Below are 21,381 nucleotides of genomic sequence, written 5' to 3' on the forward strand. Positions count from 1 at the left end.
ATGAATATACTAAAATGTCTTTTTCACTTAAGTAACAAAATTATTTATAGCAGATCAGTACTTCTATGTATTTTGATTTTATGTCGATACACGCTAATCTTCTATTCATTATGTTTTTTTATATTTAATATATATCTTTAATTGAAATAATAGGAACACTGCAAATGATATCACAGGAAGATAAATAAATTCCGTAATAATAGTAGTTATTTAAAAAATAATGATAATTATTCTTTTTCTACTTATTGTTTTGAGGCTTTAGGAGATTTTTACGAGAATATTGACCAATTATATTACATGTAGGTTTTTCTTATCAGTTAATACAATTATTCTTCTTGTCCTTCACGTGCCCGATTCATTAATAAAGTTGGCTAATTGTAGCAATCTTCTCTCTGTCTTGCGTTGCCTTAAGTATTAAGTGTATAGCTTTTACTGATATTGGTAAATATAAAAACTTTTCATTACCTAACGTTAAATGTAAATAGCTGACTTTTCTTTCATATATACTAAGGATTTCTACAGTTTTCATTGTATTGCTTCACTCAACCGTTCTCTCCAGTTCTTTCTATTTTGCCAGTCCTCTTACTGCAGATTTCTTCTTTCCATTGCTTCATCGACTTCATATCTGAAAGCTGTTCGGGGTCTGCCTCTCTTTCTTCTTCCTATTGCGATCCACTTTGTTATGCTGTTTATCCAACATTTTCTATCAGCTCTTCCGACATGTCCGTATCAGGTTTCTTCTGTTCTATGTACCTAGTCTATTGTATCTGAGTTCATTCCTGTTCTTTTCTTAATCTATTTGTTAATTATTCTGTCTTGTTACTCTGCAGCTTCTCCTTAGGAATGCCATCTATGTAGCTCTTATTTTGTTTTTGGTTTTCTTATTTATTATCCAATTTTCACAACCAGGATACTTCTTGTCATGGTCATTCTTCTTTTTGTTTTTATACTGATATTCTTATCCCACAGTACCTACCGGGTTCAATTTTCGTATGCAGTTCCTTGTTTATCCTAGTCTATTCTTTATATCTTTTTCAGATGTTTCTTTGTTTGATACTATGACTCTTCTTCCATTAAGTCTAAATAGTGAAATAATATATCGAACAATACCCTGACTGACAAGAAAGTTCTTATAAAGTAGGAATCCTGTTATGTACAGAGAAACATAGATCGCGCTGACTTAATACTACATCTGAGTTACATTGGTAGCGTGTTGAAATGCAAGGGATAGTGATGCGCAACGTTATAGGCTCTCCTATACAAATGCCAACCTCACTTCCTCTTTTGATGATTTGATCCTGATCATTCCGTGCATCCTGCTAGATAACAAATGAGGTTCTTACATCCGAGTGATTGTCGGTATAAGCAATCTCTCACTTACTGACAAAAGGCTTCGTGCAGATGAGTTGGTGAGTGGCAGGGCATTTTTTTTACCGTGGAGTTGAGAAATCGGCTTCAAAGGCGGAGGAAAGTAGTCAACGCATAAGGATGTGGAATATATTGGAAAGCAAGCACAAATCAAGCTCAGACTCAACAGACTTCCTTACTGGACGTCAAGGAATACCTGCATATAATGGAAGCGTTTCATGGAGACTTAAGCTGTGTAGCAGAGGACTTTAAACTGTCAACCATATCTTGCATTGCGAGTCATTAGATCACAGGCGGCAAATAGTTTTAGAAGACTACCGAGTGACTCCAAGACACATGGTACTCAACCTCTAGATGTATATTTCTCCTGGGTTTGGGAATTCCAAATACCGCATACCGCCTCATCTATTCAAAGAATTAAACTTACATCACAGGAGGAGCGAGCATGGTCAGAATCCAGAACGACCTTTCAAAACCCTTCCATTGCAACAATGAACTAAGACAGGGCGATAGATTATCGTGTCATTCAACCTTGCTTTAGAGAAGGTAACTCGGGAGTCCCATTTGTTGGATATACAGATGACATCGACATCATAGCTAGATCCAGATTCTATAACAGATGCATTGCGGTCGTTAAGGGTATCTGCACAGAGACTAGAACTATGTAAATATAAATGCTCAAAAAACCAAATATATGTGTTGTACTTGAGCAAGCAACTGGATATCTAGAAAAATAATAATTGACGATTTAGAACTGGAAGGTGCGGACACTTTCATATATCTAGGTTAGCTGTTGACTATAACTACGTCATCGAAGAAATAAAACTAAAAAAAGAATAGTGCTTGTCAATAAATGTTACTATGGCTTGGGAAGGCAAATGGACTTAATACTACCCAGAAAAATTGAAGTGACCGTCGAGAAGTGTGGTCAATTACATAGAAGGATCAAAAACTGCTTAAAAGTTTTGAGTGATAAATCGTAAGAAGAATATATGGAGGAAGAAAATAGCAAGGCTTGTGCACAACTTTGCGCAGTGTAGAAGTTTCAGGAAACCTGGTGTAAAATTCCATAAGGTAGCACGCCTTAGATGGATAGGTGTTCATTGGGAGCGGAAATACTTTAATTGTGAATAGAGGTCACCGAGGCGATTCTAGGTATACTACATTTTTTGGCCTTCCGACTTTATAACCGAGTTACAGGGTGTTTTATCGATTTTGCCAATTTCTTTCCTAAGCCATAACTTTAGAACCACCCTGTATATTTTTTTGATATTTGGTACACATGTGTCTCATCCAAAACCTAAACGACCGACATACTAATCACAAGAAAAATCCAGGTCCGGATTAACAAAAAATTATAAAGTGATTGTGACCTTAAAACAACACCCTGTATATTGAAATTCTGAAAATCTGTTTGCATATTTGAAAAGAGCACAAAAAACTAAGTCTAATCGTTTGCTTCAATTTTTCGGCCAGACAATTTTATGACTTTAATTTTGAAATTATGTAGGTATATTGAATTTTTCAAGAACTCGTGACATTAAAAAGCAGGTATTATTAACTTTTAATTATAAATTATTAAAGCTATTGAATAAATACTCATTTTAAAATTAATCAATACTTATTTATTACCACATTGGAACGACCCAATTATTAATCACAAGAAAAATCCAGGTCTGGATGATTAACAAAAAAATATAAAGAAATTGTGATCTTGAAACAACACCCTGTATTTTGCACACTTGAAAAGACCACAAAAATATGAGTTTATCGGTTTGCTCTAATATGTTTAATGATACTTTTAAGAACACTGAAATTAAAAAGCAGATTTTTAAAGCACTTATTTAGCAATAAATTATTAAAGTTATTAAATACATACCCATTTTAAAAATAATCAATACTTATTTACGACATTCGTACGACCCACTTACAAATCACAACAAAAATCCAGGTCCGGATTAACAAAACAATATAAAGTAATTGTAACCTTGCAACCACACCCTGTAAGTTCTCTTCAATTTTTTGGCCAGACAATTTAATGTATTGAATTTTGAAATTATGTCGAAATTTTTAGGAACTCTGGGAACTCATAATAAAAATTTCGATATAATTTCAAAAGTAATGTCATTAAATTGTTTGCACAAAAAATTAAAGCGGGACATTAAACTTAGTTTTTCGTGCTCTCTTCAGGTGTGCAAACGTATTTTAAAAATTTCAATATACAGGGTGTTTTTCAAGGTCACAATTATGTGTATATTGTTGTTAATACGGACCTGGATGTTTCTTGTGATTAGTAAGTGAGTCCTTCAAAAGCAGTAAATATTAACTGAATATTTTTTAAATTAGTATTTATTCATTAACTTGAATGATTTATTATTAAAAGTGCTTTAAAAACGTGCTTATTAATTTCAAGGTTCTTAAAAATTTGAATATATTCAATTTCAAAATTTAAGGTATTAAATTTTTCCACAAAAAATCAAAGTGAACCGATAAACTCGGATTTTTGTGGTCTTTACAAATGTGCAAACAAATTTTGAAAATGTCAATATACAGGGTGTTGTTTCAAGGACACATTTACTTTATGATTTTTATTAATCCGGATCTGGATTTTTCTTGTGATTAATAATTGGGTCTTTCCAATGTAGTAGATAAGTATTGATTCATTTTGAAATGAGTATTTATTCAATAACTTTAATAATTTTTAATTAAAAGTTAATAATACCTGCTTTTTAATGTTGAGTTCTTAAAAAATTCAATATAATTTCAAAATTAAAGTCAAAAAATTGTCTGGCCGAAAAATCGAAGCGAACCATTAGACTTAGTTTTTTGTGCTCTTTTCAAATATGCAATATACAGGGTGTTGTTTTAAGGTAACAATTACTTTATAATTTTTTGTTAATCCGGACCTGGATTTTTCTTGTGATTAGTATGTCGGTCGTTTGGCTTTTGAATGAGACATATGTGTACTGAATATTAAAAAAATATACAGGGTAATTCTAAAGTTATGGCTTGGGAAAGAAATGAGCAAAATCGATAAAACACCCTGTAACTCGGACATAAAAGTCGATAGGACAAAAAATTTAGTATACCTAGAACGGGTTCGGTGACCTCTATTCACCATTAAAGTATTTCCGTATCCCAATGAAACACCCTGTATAATCAGGCGAGAGGAAGTTGCAATAGCCAGAAATGTTATTAGTCGAAGAAGGCAGGTTGGAAAACGAGCCAGAGGAAAACCGAGACTTCGGTATCAAGACAACTTAGAGGATGATTCAAAATCTACTGGTGTCAGAACATGAAAAAGAGTTGCCAGACATAGGGTGAATGGAGGGTTGTTCTCAAGAAGGCTTTGTCTCATAACGAGCTGTGATGTCACTGATGATGATGACCCATCCTCTAGACCTGTATAACCTGGTACAAGAATGCCCAATCCGGGAATAGGTATCGTGAACGAATGGAAGATACACAATAAGCTAACTAGCTGCAGTAAATCGGTTTACAACAGACGGTTTTTTTGCTAAAACTATTACTTTGCTATTTGAGATTCAATCCAATTAGTACCAGACAAGAAGAATTTTAGGTAGAAGAAAGCTTCAGTTATTAAATTATACTATGTCAATATAAAAATGTGTTTATTTTTCATCATCATTGAAAATTCTACCAGTTATTACAAACTAAACATGTCAAATTATATACTAACTAGATTTTATATCAATATCCTTATTTCAAATTCCATTTTTTTACATTAAAGTTTTATCAACTCAAAAAAGATTAGCAAATCCTAACAGTTCGCACATTCTCGTAGAGGTACTGATCCATTGTACATATATATTCATACATAATCATACAGATATTTCTTGGATCTGAACACGTTTCTTCATGGTTCCCGGCGTGACGGGACCACCTTGAGGCCTGAGTATTCCTATTTGATTTGTACTAGCTGGCGGTACCACCTCGACGACCGGCGACGACGACGTCGCGTTCCTGCCGAGCAGCACGTCCTGGCTGGTGGTGGTCACGTCGGGGGGATGAAAACTAGACTGGATGTTTTCGATTCGTTTGGCCGGCGGAGGGGAACATTTGAAGTTTTGTATGGGTAGTTCGGTTATTTGGATATCGGTGTGCATTTTTTGATTACAGCTGTAGTCGGATCCGTATTTGTGGCGGCTGCATTTCATTTCGGAGTGTTGGATTTCGTAGGATTTGTCATAGCCTTCGCCAGAGGAACTGCTACAACTTCCTGCAATTAAAACAGCGTTGTAGTTTTAAGATACAAAGTACTATACAGTGTGTCAATTTGAAAATATGCCGCCCTCTATAAATTTGGTCTCTATAGAAAATTTAAAAACATGCAAAAACAGGTCAAATTTATTTGTGAGGGGGACATTTTGTAGACCAGTTTTCAACTAAATTACATCAACCCTCTAGCGGCGGCGGACACAACCCCCAAAATCTTTAACGGGAAGGGGGGTTGAATGATACCTCATCTTAAAGGTCGTTCAACTACCTTTTCAAAAATAGTACAAACATCATATTTCTTTTCAGTACTTTTGGAAAAATCTTGGACTAATACACCAAAAAATTTTTGAAATTCTGAACTCAATACTTAATATCTTTACAATTTTTCCAAAAATACTCAAAATACTCCAAAAAAATATTAGAAGTTCTGATCTCGATACTTAATATCTTTACGGTTCCACATTATATCCAGTATATCAGGAAAACCATCAAGTATATCAGGAAAAGTATTCGCAAGAATAGTAGGTAAAAGAATAAGGGCTAAATAGATCCAAAACTGGAAAGCACGTAAATGTGGATTCAAAAAGGAAAGAAGCAAGCAAGACCTCATATTCACAAAGTGTCAAATAAGTAAAGAGATAATAAATAATAACAAAGAGATAAAATAGCATTAAAGTATAGCATACATTATAAGATAATATATTGTTCGAAACAAAAGTGCAAGGAAAAAACAGAAGAGGAAGACCAAGAGTTAGAATATGTAGAGGGTGATCAGGAAGGAAGTTGTAAAGAAGGGTTTTATATGGAAAGAAGTATAAATCACACTTGGCAGGAAAACGTGAAGATAAATATGCAGAGCTCAACACAAACCGACTTACACCTAAAACTATAAAAACTTACGACTAAGTAAATACTTTGGAAAAGATGAAAGTACTTCGATTTTAAAGAAAAATACACACCCTAGCTATTATAACTATTATGAGATTATTATACTTCTGAAATTCTGAACTTCTGAAATATGGTGGAGACGCACTACATCGCCAAATCCACCAATTAATAACACAACTATGGTTAGAAGAAAGGATACTAGCAAGATGGAAGGAAACCATCGTAGTGTCCATTCACAAAAAAGGGGACAAAACAAAATGCGCGAATTATAGAGGAATTTCACTCCTAAACACGGCATATAAAATCCTCTCAAACATCATTCTTAGTAGACTAACCCCGTAACCCCCTATGCTGAAAATGTCCTGGAAGAATATCAAGCCGGTTTTAGGGCAAACAGATCCAAAGTAGATCAACTATTCCCACGCTGAGATAGCTTCTAGAAAAGAGATATGAGTATGACAGACCCATACACAATCTCTTCATAGACTTTCGACAAGCATATGATAACGTAGAAAGAAGCCAAATATGAAATGCCATGGCGGAGTTCTCAATACCAAAGAAACTCATTCAGATGACTAAAGTCTTTATGGAGGGTGAAATATCAAAAGTATTTGTAAATAATAAACTGTCTGACAGCTTTGAAATCAAGAGGGTGATGCGTTATCTCCACTACTTTTTAACCTTGTATTAGAGAACGCCATGAGGTTGGCCGAAATAAAAACAGAAATGCTATCGGTTCAAGGTCTCATGTTATTACTAGCTTACGCAGCTGACATCGATTTCGTTGGAGACTCCATCCTATCCACAAAAGCCATTTTCAACAAGGTGGAAGGAGCAACAGCGAAGTAGGGCTGAGGATTAATAAAGAGAAGACGAAATATATGTGTATAAATAGAACGACACGAAGAGACAGGATAGGGCAAAATTTGACGGCCAACACCTTCAATTTCGAAAGAGTACAACTTTTTGTATAAGTGTCTGGGGGACGTAATCACAGCTGACAACGATGTTACTAAAGAAATAAAAGAGAGGATCCAATCAGCAAATCGCTGTCTATTCGCACTGGATAAGCTTATAAAATCAAAAAATCTTACAAGAAGTTCCAAGATCAAAATATATAAATCCATCGTCAAATCTGTACTAAAATATGGATGCGAAACGTGGACCATGACCAAATCAAACGAAGAAAAGCTCAGACGTTTTGAACGAAAAATACTTAGAAAAATTTTCGGACCTCACCACGACATTAACACAAACCAGTATAGGATCAGTGAAGATGATTTACAACGTATGCTGCACGAATTTAATATAACCGCTAGAAAATTTAACATGTTAATTTCTCCAAAATAGACTAAATGCATGGTTATAACAGCAGATCTAATAAGGTGTAAATTAGAGCTGGAGGGTCAAATAATAGAACAAGTCAAGGAGTTTAAATATCTAGGCATCACACTATCTAGCTATGCAAAGCTCGAAACAGAAATGAAAGATCAGGTGAATAAAGCAAACAGAGACGCAGGTTGCCTGAATGAAATAATATGGAGAAATAAAAACATCGGAAAAGAAGTGAAAGGCAGAGTTTACAAAACCGTCATCAGACCAATAATGACATACTCGGCAGAAACACCACCTGATACAGAAAGGACAAAAAGAATGCTAGAAACAGTAGAGATGAAAACACTGCGAGAAATCGATGGCAAGACACTGTGGGGTAGAGCTAGAAGTGCAGATATACGATGGAGATGCAAGGTGGACAACATTAATAACTGGGTGAAAAACAGTAGAAAACTAGTGAAAAAAGAGTAGAATGAAATGGCCACATAAGCCGAATGACAACAAATAGAGACGGTTCCCCAATAGGAAGACGATCAGTGGGAAGACCACAATGAAAAACAAACAGAGTCATGTCTACATAAAAAAAAGAAGAAGAAGTATAGGATCAGAACCCAGATCGAATTACAAGCACTCTACAATGACACCAATATTGTCCAAGAAATTAAATCACAGCGACTAAGATGGGCAGGCCACGTGCACAGACTTCACAACGACAGACTTGTAAGGTATGGGAGGAGATTCCTACAGGCAAAAGACCACTCGGACGTCCCATAATGCGATGGAGAGATAACATCCAAGTAGATCTCCGAAAAAGGAACATTCATCTTACCCTAGGTGGACGGGAGACCGAATAAAATGAAAGAATGTAAGTTGTATAGTCAGCCAAGACCTACCCAGGGTTGTAGCGCTACGTGATGATGAATTATTATTATTTTAATTACTCTTTGAAATATATTGTTATATTCCTATTTGACATAAGAAACAAAAGTCTATAGTTATATTTAAGATTCAAATAAAAATAAAGGTTTTCGTTTTTCTGGACCGCGGGCATGTAAATTTGGAACACCCTGTAAAAAACAAATTTTGTATAGGTAGTTTTTAAGAAAGTGTTTCGGAGAAGTGTTTACGAACCCCAGGAACAATACGACTCAAGTAAACAATTAGAGTGATGTTTAAAAAGAAAGTGTTCGTGGAAAGGTTGTCAATAACCACCGATAACTCATATTCTAGTAAATAAGATAATAGGTTATTAAATTTGTAAAGAGGATTAATGTGGAAAGTAAAATTGAAATGGGGAATATTATTTTTTCTTGAAATCCATTAAGATATTTAGAAAAAGGAAAGTTTGTGTTGGTAAATACGGATAATTGAAAGTTGCCTTGGATTGGTTGATTTTTTGAATGCTGGAAGGGGTATTTGGAAGGAGGAGAATGAATGAGCAATGAGAGTCAAAGGGTTTTTTGAGCGATCGAGAGGCGAAGTCCAGTCTTCGAGAAGAGTCTACAAAAAAGTGAAACGCCGGGTTAGTTAGTTTTGTTTTTGAAAATTAAAAAGTAAGATATCGTGGAACGAGTGATAGGCCGAGAGGAGATAGTGTATAACTCCAGGAGTCTATAGTATCCCGGTTTTGTTGAAGTGTTTAAAAAAGGTGGAACACGGCATCAGGAGAAGGCAGGAACGAGTGCTGTACGAGGCGTAGTTTTCAAAGGAGCCGAGGCATTACTGGAAGACTTGGACGAGTCGTTGGATCGCAACCCAAGCCAATAGGAAACGTGTTTTGTGTGAAGACATTGTCAAATCATCAGTAAAGGTCAGTCTAATTTGTTATGACATGAATGTATGGTTTGTGTATTAAATATCACATTGAAAATTGAGCCACACAATCACTAATAAAAAAAATTTCATCAAACTTAGATCAATTTGTTACTGATAAATCATAATAGTTCATTATAAATAAAATAAATTTGGAGACATAAAGAAATAAGATTCCCATTTTTGTAATTGTTGTATTAAATAAAGATAGAAAGATAAGATATAAGAAATATTAAGCAGTTATTGCCATTTAGATAAAATAAACGATTTTTATAATTTCTAATTGAAATCCGTATGTGTGTATTATTTTACTCTCTTTTATCTATCCCGATTAGGAATCCACTGAGAAATACTTTGAAGCCACGAAAGTAAGTAATTGATATTATAATTTACCACTATATTGGTATTTGATCTGTTTGATTGATGAGATAATTATTGATTAATTAATTAAGATAAATTACACCTGATAACATCATTAGATTTCAAAAGTAAGATCAGTACAATGTAGTTACCATTTTCTCGAATAATATATACTATGCAAATAGAGAATTACCTGTTTCATGCTGGGCTTCTTTCCTCTTCCTCTTATTCTTCTCTCTGTCTCTCTGGTGATAAATTCCGGCGAATATTAGAACATTCAATAACAGAAGGAAGCAGCCCACCGCTATGGTAATTGTGAGGGCAGTGGTATAATTTTGATAATGACTGGAAGCAAGTTTTCTTAAGAGATTATTGGAAGTTTTTGTTTGACTTGGAAGAAATATTGTTTGATTTGGAGGGCATTCTGTAGTTGTAGCCTAAAATAAAAAAAATCATAAATCGCACGTTTTAAATGTTACATTTTTTAAATTTTATTATTATTTAAATAACTATTTTATTCAAATTTCTGTTGATTTTATTCACTTGTTATTTTTCTGTTTTACTATTTACTGTTATGTTTTACTTTTTGTTTTACTATTTTTCTTCTAAAAATAGTTTGCGCTCAACTTTTCTATCAACAAAATATTTAATATTTGATTCTGTTCTCCGTATTCAAACCCAAGAACGTAATTATACCTGCGAGTGACCGAGCTAGACATTAGCATTAAAGTTAGACAAAGCATTAAACAATTGGCTGCCATATTTGTTGGAGTTTTATTGTTACACATTAGCCCCCAACTTTCTACGGTAGTTATATGGTTACACATTGGCGCCCACCGTCGGGTATTAATATTGGGAACATGATACTATAAATAACGTGATAGTATCTTACCGTAGCTCAAATACGTCCGAGTTCGCGCATGATGACGTAACTGGAGACCGGAAGTTGAATTTGAATTCTTGTTAAAGTTAAATGTGATTTGTATGGATCTGTATGCATAACTTGCCGGTCTCCAGTTACGCCACGACTTCAGGATGTGCAATATATTATCTTGTAATTTTTTATAGTATCATGATTGGGAGTAGCTCCCCATGCAAAAATGACATCCCGACTGGACCAGTGGCGGCTCGTGACCTCAGTATGCGGGTAGGCGACACATATACTATACGATCAAACTGCATATTACATCGTTTAAAATATTCATATTCGATTACTAAAGTTATTCCACCAATAAAACTAACACACCTACGTTTCAACAACGTCAAATATTACTTATTTTATTTATGTATGAAATAATAATTTGCTCTTCGAATAAATTGATAAGTTAACAATTATTAACCTCGCTTTAAATTTTTAATTATCTATATAATCTAATAACACAATTCGTCAGTTTAACTTTAAATTTTCCAAATTGTATTGAAACACAATAAAAATATTATGGACGACTGACAAATAACTATTCACAGATTTATTTGTCGTTAGTGAATTATTACTAAATTAATATAAAATTAAAATGCCCTTCAATAGACCGATCTCAAATTTACCTGTTTATTATTCAGTTTTCATAAACAAATTTAAATTGTCCTACCTATTTTTATTGAATACTTAACCTACTAATAACAGCCAAAATCAAAAAACAATTATTTAAAACAGTTCCACGACACACACAAGGGAAGCAACTGATAAAATTTTGTAGGTTCGGCTACAAGAGTCTGTGCCTATCCGCACTTTCAAAATTCGTGGAATACGGCCGCTACCAGCAGACCTACAGGCCTTTGGTTCGTGTAAACAGAGGGAGATCGCACGTCAATTCGGTGTTGGCGTCGGTCTATTTCAGGCTACGTTTCTGAGTGCCTGACCAAGGAAGAATATAGAATCTTATGCACTTCTCCTGATACTACAAGGAGCGTACAATAATTATAACTTCGGAGAAAATTTTTTGGATATTTTTAAAAATAATTTGGATAATTTTTGCTTTTTTATTGTAGGTATTGTGTCAAAATTTATAAATTACAATTTTGAAATAAGTAATTTTTATTAATAATTTATATTATACTACATTTGAAGAGGGTAGGCGGCGCCTACCTTGCCTACCCCGACGGGCCGCCCCTGGACTGGACTAGATCAACAACGTATAACTCTTATAAAGTATTAAACCATACTCGTACAATCATACAATTACTCGTACGAGCAATTATTGTGGTTTTATTACTTTGTACAACAATAATTACTCTCACCTGTAAGGCTGTATCTGATTTTGGTGGTATTGGAGTAGAACTTGTACTCTCTGTTGATATAGAAGTGGAAGCCGTAGAAAGATGGATGTAGGTTGGTTTTTCTTTTATCTGAGGTCGAACATAGCCTACAAAAATATTTGTTGTTAATTTTACAAAAAAAGACATACATAATTATTCTGTTTATAAAAACTACCTACAAAAACATCTTGTTTTTAGATGAAATTTAAGTATTTGGCGGTGTTAGACAAAGAGTAGTCTTCGAAAAAAATCCATTCTAATATAAAACTATTTTTTTTAATTTACCAGTAGAACTTTAACTCCGCTTTTACAGTACCTAATCTGCCAACATTGTAAATATGTAAATGACCATAGTGTAGCATAAAACCCGTGCATAAAAGACACCCATGATCCGTGCATAAAAGACATAAATATGTTATTTTAAAAAGACTTTCCAAACACCAGGCAACCAACCTCAGATCAGAGCAATTTAAGATGCAGACCCAGTAACATCTCTGCTGGCAGTTCTCAAAAATTCGTCAATGGTTTTACTCTAGGTACACTGTACATTTACTCCACTTGCTCTCCAATCTGTCAAATATTGTATAAGATTATAAGTTTAGTGCTCTTTTTTTTGTTTATAAGTTCACATCGTTTCCTGGAAGCTTAGACCTCAGGGTTGCCACATCTTCACATGTGATAGTCAGAATCTACGTGATAATGAGTTGGATGGATAATAGTGTACACATACATTTGAGAGATTTATAGTAAATAATAAGTACATATGTAAATTTGTAGCTCTAGGGTTTTGTTTATGTTTACTTTGTTTCTCTTTTTGGTCTAGTTTGTTTGATCTGTTTGCATTTCCTCTCTTCAATAAATTATTGGTACCTTTGTACAGCTTTTTGAACTATTAGTGTTTAAGACATTCCTAAATTACTGGTAAGAGTTCCTATATTTGTATCCAAGAACCTATGTTTAACAAAGGACATTACTCTCATTTTCGGACAATGTTCATGTTTGTCCTATTGTGTAGATATTAATTTTACATATAAATCCACAAGGAAGAACTTCCTGTAGTTGGCTGTATACCATTAATTACAAGTGAAATTTAATAAAAATTTTTACATACATACAGGGTGGGGCATTAGTGTGACAAAGTCCAATTACTCGTTTGTCGTAAGAGATACGAAAAAAAGTTATTTAGGTAAAAGTTGGGGCACACATAGTACCATAATTTAAAAATATTTTAAAATATACAGGGTCGTCCGTATTGACAGGGTGACACAAACTTATGTTTTTTTCAATGGAACACCCTGTATATTTTTACACTTTTGGATTCTCCTCGATGTTTCCTTTCTTAGAATATATGGTTTTGTAATATTATACGAGGTAGTTTCAAAGTTAATTACGTTTTTTTGTTAATTTCGTAGCAAAATCTACACCCTGTAGAATTTTAGTGATTTGACATTAAATTTTTATTTTATGTTCAAACGATTTTTTATATAGTTTGCTATTGTTGAACATTAACAGTCTAGCGAAATGTTTAATTTTAGTATACAGGGTGGGTCGAAACTCGGAATGAGTATTTTCTGAGTTTTCTTAAATGGAACACCCTATATTTAAGTATTGTAATGAAATGATATTTTATGGTACTTTTTAATTTCTTAAGCTTTCCCTATACCTAAGTGCTTTAATTTGTAAGTTATTCGTGATTCTTTAAGCCAAACATTAATTGTCAGAAAAATTACGTGAAATTTTATTAGGTGGCTGTGAAAATATTTAATCAGAAATAATTTTTGGAAAAGAAAATACATCATAATCTAGTCTGATCCTTAATTTATTACTATTGGATGAAATATCCAAATAAATTCGTCGTTAAGTTTGTTGGTGCGCAAAATATTAATAAAAACATACAATATTCTACCTCGTCGGCTATGACACTAAATTTCCTTAAAATTTGACATTATACTATTTTTATAGATCCAGTTGCTTTGTTACCATTACTAATATGTATTTTTCTTATGAGAAACTGACTAATAAGATTTTGGTGCTAGTGGAATATAACAAAAATGTGCTACTAGCAATAAGAATTTTTCATTAGAAATTCCCTGATAGACGACAACTAAGAAGAGAAACGTTTAAAAATATACTAGAACGGTTTCAACGGACTGATCACTTAGATTATGATAAATCTGCTCGAATAAAAACTATTGTAAGTGAAGAAAACAGCAATTATATGTAATCCTTAGTGTCACTGAGGATCTGCATATTTGTACAATCGTTCTTACAATCTAAGTATCTAGTCTGTTGAAACCGTTTTAGTATACTTTCAAAAGTTTCTCTTTTTGGTTGTCGTCTATCAGGGAACTGCTGATGATAAATTTTTATTGCTAGTAGCTCATTTTTCTTATACTCTCCTAGCACAAAGCCATTTAATCCGTTCCTCATTAAAAAAATTAATATTAGTAATGGTATCAAATCAACTGAACCTATATAAATAGTATAATGTCAAATGTTTAAGCAAATTTTGTGTCATAGCCAACTAGGCAGAATTTTGTATGTTTGATTCATATCTTAAGCATCTTAACTACGAATGTATTTGGATATCTCATCCAATATTAATAAATTAAGGATCAGGCTAGATTATTATGTATTTTTTTTTTCGAAAAATTACTTTTGATTGGATATTTTCACGGCTACCTAATGAAATTTTACTTAATTTTTGTTGCAATTAATGTTTGCTTAAAGAATGACGAATAACTTACAAATTAAAGCACTTAGGTGTAGGGAATGCTTAAGAAATAAAAAATTACCATAAAATATAATTTCATTACAATACTAAAATACAGGGTGTTCCATTTAAGAAAACTCAGAAAATACTCATTCTGAGTTTCGACCCACCCTGTATACTAAAATTAAACATTTCGCTATACTATTAATGATTAACAGTAGTAGACTATATTAAAAATCGTTTGAACATAAAATAAAAATTTGATGTCAAATCACTAAAATTCTACAGGGTGTAGATTTTGCTACGAAATTAACAAAAAAACGTAATTAACTTTTAAACTACCTCCTATAATATTACAAAACCATATATTTTAAAAAAGGAAACATCGAGGAAAATCCAAAAATGTAAAAATATACAGGGTGTTCCATTAAAAAAAACATAAGTTTGTGTCACCCTGTCAATACGGACTACCCTGTATATTTGAAAATATTTTTAAATTATGGTACTATGTGTGCCCCAACTTTTACCTAAATGACTTTTTTTCGTATCTCTTACGACAAACGAGTAATTGGACTTTGTCACACTAATGCCCCATCCTGTATATTTACAAGTAAGTAGCTTGTTTTTAATACATATTATTAAGTCATCGAAGAAGAAACATGTAGTAGATTTTTGGCTTTAAACTATTAAAATTTGAACCAATTAGCTGTAATAAACTGTTCGCAATAAGAAGGATAGAGAGAGTTAAGACGCGGCTTTATTCGTACACATTCAATCTACTGTATTGACTAGCTACAATAATCGCTTCAGAGAAAACGCACGACTAATATTTAAGTTTACTTTTAAGAAATTGTTGAAAACGTATTATTATTTTATCAAACACGAAGAAATACTTAATTGTCGCAATTTATCGTGTGAGTTCAATTGTGGGTTGTTACGTGAAAAATGTTATATACCATCATAATATTGGTCGTCTTCCTCTTGAAACTGATGATGTCTCATCGACACATCCCCACCATCTCCCGGTCTGTGCAGCTGAGGAATCAGATTTAACCACAGAGACATTTTGTGTCCTCGATAGTGATCCTTTTTTTCCAAGTGATTACCTATAATATCAATATAAAATATAATAATAATTTAATAATCCAAATATACAAATTGTTTTGTACAAAATATAGAAATTGGGAGTGAGCCTTCGAAACCACATAAGAAACCAACAAATGAGGCAAAGATCAGGCGTTTAAATGTCATTAAAAGAATCACCACGCTTAAGTGGAACTAAAGCCTAGCCCTGCCCTAGAACACAAGATGGAAGGTGGACTATAGAACCTATAAAATAAGACGAGGACGATCACCGACTAGATGAACAGATACATGAAAATAATAAATAACAGGAATCTGGCTACGAGCTACGCAAGTGTAGAGAACATTGGAACAAACTGAGAGAGGCCTATGTATAGTAGTGGAGGTGATTGGCGTATATATTACAAATTGTATTAGGATTTCTATTCATGTTCCAGTTATTTTTTTTCCTAGTTTTGCTCTGAATAAACTTTCCTCACATTTTATTATCTACAATTTGATTTGTTGTGGTCCTTTTCGATGTTTCTTATTTGTGATAAATCTCTTGTCAAGATAAAAGTAGACAACCAGAACACTCGAGATATCAAAACACAGAGAGGCGCTCCACAGGATTCCGTGCTGTCCCCACTACTCTGCAATGTCTACGGTGAAGCAGTATTTAAAGAAGTGCTCTCAGATTTGATAGAGGGTGTATCTCTCAATGGAGAAATTTTGAATAACTTATAATAATGGGGGATAACAACAATAATTTACAGAACCTAAGGCAATCCGTTAACGAATGCTGCCATGAATGAAGATGAATTTAAAGAAAACTTAATGCATCATCATTGCTAAACCAGCAAATCCAAATATCTAATTGATTATTGAAAATACTGGAATTGAAAGTGTGGATAGCTACAAACATAGGCGTAACCAGGATGATCCTAAGGGGGTGGGGGTTACAACTACTGGAAGGTCTCTGAGGGGTAGATATGGTGTTAAGCGTATAAAGCTCAAAGTACATCCCAATGGGGGGTTATACCCCCAAAACCCCCCCTGGTTACGCCTATGGCTACAAATACTTAGGGACATGGATATATGGATAACATTAAATATAAACCAAACCAAAGAAGTTATAAACAGCATCTTCATTATTCATCAAACTTAAATAGTTTCTATGTTGTCGGGATACAAGGTTAGAACTATGGGTCATTCAACGAATATTGGATTATCTCTACAACGAATATTTTAATGTGCAACATAAGAAGTACGAAAGTAAATGGCTCTAATAATTATTCTAATAAACAACAATGTAATTTTCAATTTACTTTCGTTCTTCATATTTTGCACAGTAAAATATTCGTTGTCGAGGTAATCCAAGAGTATTTCGTTAAATGACCCATAGAACATGATATGGGTAGATATAAATAATATCTATCACCGTCGTGTATATAATTGAAATAAAAAAACAAAAATATATATTTTTTTATTTATTCACACTGTTTATTTCCACCTTCCAGAAGGAAACTTTATTCGTCAAAAATTCCCTATTCTTATACAGAGTTGGGCTAAAGAATGGAACCAAGCAAATATCTTTGAAACGAAAAGAACAATATTTTTGAAACTTTGCATGCAAGTACAGTGACGCAAAACGCATCTGTTGCTATACTTTTTGTTACTAGTTCACTTCCGGTTTCACCGGAAATACCCTTAACTTATTTACTTTAAATGGGACACCCTGTATATTTTTGCAGATTTTAAAAGAACTTTTTATTTGTAATTCATAAATACCAAGTTTGGAAGAAAAAACTAATAAAACAGGAAATAAATCTCTTTACAGTTAAAAAATAGGTTAATTTATTTACGTTAGACCAATGATAATAAAAATAAAAAAAAATCATTTCAAATGTTGAAAATGCCCGCCATTCACCTCTTGACAACGTGCAAGCCCAAGCCTATAAATAAATTCTTGAGTCACTCTTTCCAGAATTTCTCCACGTATTAGATCACATTCATCAATTATTCTTTGTCTCAAATCCTGCAAGCATGTTGGTCTATTAACGTAAACCCGTGATTTTAGATAACCCCAAAGAAAAAAATCTAACGGGTTGAGGTCAGGAGAACGAGCTGGCCACTCTAGGAATCCTCTACGTCCAATCCATTGATTTGGAAAATTCATATCCAAAAAATCCCTAAGGCTACGGCTCCACGGGCGGGAAATTGACGCTAGCAGTAGCAGTAAAATGAACTTAAGGTTCCGCGGAACGGAATAGGGATAGCCGAACTGTACCGACTACAGGACTTGTGCGTAGTCGGTTCAGTTCGGCTATTCCCATTCCGTTCTGCGGAACCTTAAGTTCATTTTACTGCTACTGCTAGCGTCAATTTCCCGCCCGTGGAGCCGTAGCCTAACCCGTCGATCATAGTGGGGAGCTCCATCTTGTTGAGACCAAAAATTTTGTGGTAACTAGCCATTCTGTTGAAGTGCAGGAATAATTTGGTTATTTAGTAAATTTAAATACTTGTCACCATTCAAATTTCCGTCTATGAAAAAAGGGCCTATTAGTCTATTTTGAACAATTCCCATCCAAACATTTAACTTTTGTGGATGTTGGGTATGTGCTTCAATAATCCAACGAGGATTCTCATTCGACCAATACCTACAGTTATGGCGGTTAACGGTTCCATTTAAGCAAAAAGTTGCCTCATCGGAAAACAGTACATTACTTGCAAAATGTTCGTCATTGTTACAAATGTCCATCATTCGTTCGCAAAACTCTAGCCGTCGGTCAAAATCATCATCTGACAATTCTTAAATTGTATCTTATACGGATGATATTTTTCCATTTTCAATATTCTCCTTACAGAAGGTTGACTTATTCCATGGTTTAGTGCCAAATTTGTTGTGGAAGTTTGAGGTGATTCCTCTAAATCAATTGCAATATTTTGTTTAATAACTTCGTTCGTTGCAGTCCGTGGTCTTCCAGTTTTTGGCAAATTTTTGACTATCCCAGCTGCATTAAAAAGTTTCAATGTTTTAGTAACCGTTGAACGTGATATAGGATTTCTTTCAGGATGCAATTCATTAAAAATATTACACACCTCGTCATGAGTTCTAACACGATCACCATGACCGATTATCATTAATATTTCAATCCGATCTCTTTCACTTAAATGAACCATTTTGAATAAAACTTACTTCTGTCAATTAGTTTAGTGACAGTTACCTACTATGCTAAATTCAAATAAATACAACAATAGTTTTAGTCTATAGTATGGATGGTAGTACTCGTTTATTTTTAATACAAAAAATTATCTACAGACACTTTTTAACTATTTTTTTCTTCCAAATTTGGTATGTATGAATTAAAAATAATAAGTATTTTCAAAATCTGCAAAAACATACAGGGTGTCCCATTTAAAATAAATAAGTTAAGGGTATTTCCGGTGAAACTGGAAGTGAACTAGTAACAAAAAGTATAGCAACAGATGCGTTTTGCGTCACTGTACTTGCATGAAAAGTTTCAAAAAGATTGTTCTTTTCGTTTCAAAGATATTTGCTTGGTTCCATTCTTTAGCCCAACCCAGTATTTGCACTGATAGGTAATTTATAAAAGGTTTAGCAACTAACTTCAGACTGTCATTTTTATATGGTCGGTGTGCGCGTACTTCATACTGTCGCTTTTATAAAAATTCACTCTAAACATTTTCCCAACAGTGGCGGCTCGTGGCTTTAGGAACAGGGTCGGCAAGGTTTTGTCTCCTTAGATAGGTATGCCATCCAATTAAAAGGCTTCAATTTCATAGAAGATTTTTGGTTTTTTTTTAATTTTTGAAGTTATACTGCTTTAGGCGCGATTGAGATTGAGGGTGAATTTATATTGATCTGCGCGCATACGCACACCGACAGTATGGTATTAGTCGTTATACGGGCTCTGATTGGGTGTTGAAATGATCTGTCAATAATAAATAATTGTACAATATGAAGGCAAACAAATGTATAATATATTAGTTTTATTGTTGTGAGGACAGAAACAAAAAAGTTTATAATTGTAGTGACATTTAAATAGTTTTTAAATGCAACAGGTACGTAATAATTGTAAATGTATCATAGGTATCTACCTATTTGAACCTACCAAAATACATAGTATGTAATACTTTTATTTACATAATTTGATCACCATCAAAATTTCTATCAATGTTCACCTAATATATTGTTTTCTTATTCTGTTTTGTTGTATTTTTTCAATTCTAAATCATTTCAATTCAAAATCAAAATAATTTAATTTAATTCAAAAATGTTAAAAGCTTACTCCGTTTAGTTAGTCGATATTCGCACATAATGACACATTGCCTCCGTCGCGAAGCGTTTAAGGCGAATGAACCCCAATATACCAACCGCGTTGATAGCTGGTTCGAATCCCAATAAAAACTTTTATTTTTTTATTTTGTTTTATACATTTTATGATTGTAAGTATATTTATTATATAGGGTGTCCCAAAAGTAGTGGAACGGTCGAATATTTCGCGAACTAAACATCGGATCGAAAAATTGAAAAATACGTGTTCAATCATTTTCAAAAATCTATCCAATGAAACCAAACACCAACCACCACTACACCCCCTGGAGGTGGGGTGGGGGTAACTTTAAAATCTCAAATGGAAACCCCTAGTTTTTCTTACAGATTTGGATTCGTTACGTAAAAGTAAGCAACTTTTATTCAAGACATTTTTTCGAACTGTGAATAGATGGCGCTATAATTGGGAAAAACGATTTATCCTGATACCATAGGAAATTATAGAAACGGTATAATATCTCGAGAAATACACTTCCAAATGAGAAACCAAAAGACAGGTTTTTAATATTTTTCGAAAACCTATCGACAAACACCAAAAATTACCCTCCAACCCACCCCCTGGAGACGGGGTGGGGGGTAAATTTAAAATCTTAAATAGCAACCCCCACTTTTTATTGCAGATTCGAATTCGCCATGAAAAATTAAGCAACATTTATTCGAAACATTTTTTAAAATTGCTGATAGATGGCGCTAATAAATCGTATTTTTCCAATTAAAGCGCCATCTCTCAACAATTCTAAAAAATGTTTCGAATAAATGTTGCTTAATTTTTCATGACAAATCCTAATCTGTAATAAAAAGTGGGGGTTGCTATTTAAGATTTTAAAGTTACTCCCCACCCCACCTCCAGGGGTGGGTTGGAGTGTCATATTTAGTGTTATGCGATAGGTTTTCGAAAAGTATTAAAAAACTTTTTTTTTGGTTTCTCATTTGGAAGTGTATTTCTCGAGATATTAGACCGTTTCTATAATTTACCTATGGTATCAGGATA

At 33.5% G+C, this 21,381-nt stretch overlaps 1 protein-coding gene across 6 annotated transcripts in view; it reads right to left on the bottom strand.

Moving 5' to 3' along the window:
* Window positions 1–4,983: 4,983 nt before the first annotated feature.
* LOC114337069 (neuroligin-1-like) overlaps window positions 4,984–21,381 on the bottom strand; it is a 616,817-nt gene continuing 600,419 nt past the window's right edge. For all 6 annotated transcript variants that reach the window (XM_050650872.1, XM_050650874.1, XM_050650876.1 and 3 more), the window contains exons 11-14: window positions 15,928–16,077; window positions 12,241–12,365; window positions 10,196–10,439; window positions 4,984–5,608 (exon numbers count right to left, since the gene is read on the bottom strand). In XM_050650872.1, the coding sequence (XP_050506829.1) occupies window positions 5,211–5,608; window positions 10,196–10,439; window positions 12,241–12,365; window positions 15,928–16,077 (917 nt within the window). In that variant the 3' untranslated portion in view covers window positions 4,984–5,210. The remainder of the gene's footprint in view (window positions 5,609–10,195; window positions 10,440–12,240; window positions 12,366–15,927; window positions 16,078–21,381) is intronic.

The sequence above is a fragment of the Diabrotica virgifera genome, chromosome 5, assembly GCF_917563875.1.
Source record: "Diabrotica virgifera virgifera chromosome 5, PGI_DIABVI_V3a".
NCBI lineage: Eukaryota > Metazoa > Arthropoda > Insecta > Coleoptera > Chrysomelidae > Diabrotica > Diabrotica virgifera.